The sequence below is a fragment of the Arachis hypogaea genome, chromosome 4 (genome assembly GCF_003086295.3).
Source record: "Arachis hypogaea cultivar Tifrunner chromosome 4, arahy.Tifrunner.gnm2.J5K5, whole genome shotgun sequence".
In the NCBI taxonomy this organism is placed as follows: domain Eukaryota; kingdom Viridiplantae; phylum Streptophyta; class Magnoliopsida; order Fabales; family Fabaceae; genus Arachis; species Arachis hypogaea.
Genome location: NC_092039.1, coordinates 103,500,931 through 103,503,295, shown reverse-complemented (window position 1 = coordinate 103,503,295; position 2,365 = coordinate 103,500,931). Strand labels below are relative to the sequence as shown.

Genomic DNA, 2,365 nt, shown 5'->3' with positions numbered 1-2,365 from the left:
ACACCCTCCAAGAGTTTTGCACCCTTGTTGCTATAAGTTCTCCGCTCTCATTCTTGATTGTGGTCACCCCGGATTTCTTTGGCACCACTTGGACCGGGCTCACCCATTCACTATCCGAAATGGGGTAGATGATGTCCGCTTCTAGTAGTCGGGTGACCTCTTTTTTCACAACCTCTAGAATGGTGGGATTGAGTTGCTTTTGAGGTTGTCGAACGGGTCTAGCTCCTTCTTCAAGGAATATTCGGTGCTCGCATACTTGGGGGCTTATTCCCACTAGATCCGCTAAGCTCCACCCTATGGCCCTTTTGTTCTTCCTCAAGATACATAGCAACTTTTCTTCTTATTGAGGATTTAGTTCCTTTGCAATAATCACAGGGAACTTGTGGGCTTCATCAAGATATGAGTACTTTAGGTGGGGTGGTAGTGGCTTTAATTCTACCTTTTTATCTTGACTTGAAATTTGAACTTCCAGATGATCCGGATGGGGTAATGCGTTCGCTTCACTTGGATTTTCACTTATGTCTTCAATCATATGCTTCTCATCTAACTTTTCAAGATGCACTTCGGCCACAATGTTGTCAATTGGGTCACACCAGAATAGAAAATGATTCTTCGGTGGGTGTTTCATTGCTTCTTCTAGGCTAAAACTCACGACTCTCCCATCTATTTCAAACAAATAGGTTCCGAAGTAGGCATCTAACTTGAATCTAGAGGTCCTCAAAAATGGTCTCCCAAGTAGAATAGACGATGCCCTCTCGGACTCGCTTGATGGCATCTCAAGAACATAGAAATAAATTGGAAACACCAACCCTTTTATATTCACCAACACATCTTCCGCAACACCCGTCATGTTTATTATGCTCTTGTCCACCAAAATAAATCTTGCCGTCGACCTCTTCAATGGTGGTAGCTTCAATATTCGGTAGACGGAAAGAGGCATGATGCTAAGACACACACCGAGATCACACATACAATCTAGAAATTGAACCCCATCCACGGTGCAAGTGACTATGCATGGGCCCGGATCATCACACTTCTCGGGTAATGCTCCCATTAGAGCGAAAATAGAACTCCCCAATGGAATAGTCTCTAACTCAAGAATTCTATCCTTATTTATGCATAAATCCTTAAGGAATTTTGCATATTTAGGTACTTGATGGATAACATCAAAGAGGGGGATGGTTACCTCAACTTTCTTGAACATCTCTACCATTTTGGGGTCAAGTCCCATACGATTCCTAGCTTTCTTTGCAAGTGTAAGAAATGGGATTGGTTGAGCAATTTCTTCTTCCATGGCTCCTTTATTCTTGGGGACCTCACTTGTTGGTTGAGTCTCTTCATCCTCAACTATGACTTGTGCTTCTTCCTCCTCTTCTATTTCTTCTATCTCGATTCCTTCTTCCTCTTGAGTGATTTTGATCGGACTTGGGTCCTTTACCTTCTTCTCTTTCAATTGAGTCCCAGATCTCAAGGTAATGGCATTAATGCCACCTTTGGGATTGGGTTGAGGTTGAGTGGGAATGGCACTAAAATTTGAGACTTGAGGAGCGGGAGTGGATGGTGGGTCCATGCGTGCAAGAAGCGCTTGTAGTGTAGATGTGAGACCGGTAAGGCTGGAAGCAAGTGTGGTTTGAAGCTCTTTTTGGCCTTGGAGAATGGTCCGGAGTGTATCATCTTGATTGGGAGAAGTGGAAGGGTATGTGATTTGGGGGGCTTGTGATTGATTGGGTAGGGGTGGTGGTCGTTGATGTGGTGGTTGATAGGTTTGGTAATTTCTTCCTTGGTTTTGTTGGGTGTATGATTGGCTTTGGGAGTATGGTCGGTTTTGTGAGTTGTTGTTGTTCCATCTTTGATTGCCTCCATTGTTGTTGTTGTCCCTACTTCCTTATTGGTGATTGTCCCTCCAATTTTGATTATAGTTGCCACCCCCTTGATTGTAGCTTCCTCCTTGTTGGGGATACCCTTGATTGAAATTGTCGCCTTGTTGGTAGTACCCATGATTTGGGCGGTCATAAAAGTTGTGGGTAGCCACCACGGTGTTATCTTCTTGAAGACTTGGGCACTCGTCCGTGTAGTAGGAATAGCAAGAACAAATGTCACACACTTTTTGGGGGACCAATTGTTGACTATATTGTTGAGGGGTGGTGGAGGTTGTTGTTGATAAGGTTGTTGTTGATGAGGTTGTTGTTGACCCAATTAGAGTTGCTTTAGGATGTTTGTCATTTCGCCCAAGGATTTGGCAAGAGTGGTGGTCTCGCTACTAGAGGATATTTCATTCACGATTTTTGGGCGGTTGACTCTCCGTCTAGCATGTTGGTTGGACTCGGCCAAGTCGCCAATGAGTTGCCATACTTCCTCCGCCGTC

At 44.3% G+C, this 2,365-nt stretch overlaps 1 protein-coding gene across 1 annotated transcript; it reads right to left on the bottom strand.

Annotated features, from left to right (window-relative positions):
• Window positions 1-340: 340 nt before the first annotated feature.
• Window positions 341-1,570, bottom strand: LOC112795106 (uncharacterized). Its single transcript, XM_025837064.1, has 2 exons — window positions 1,211-1,570; window positions 341-1,126 (listed from the first exon to the last, which is right to left on the bottom strand). The coding sequence occupies exons 1-2, from the start codon at window positions 1,568-1,570 to the stop codon at window positions 341-343; spliced, it is 1,146 nt and encodes a 381-aa protein (XP_025692849.1).
• Window positions 1,571-2,365: the final 795 nt, after the last annotated feature.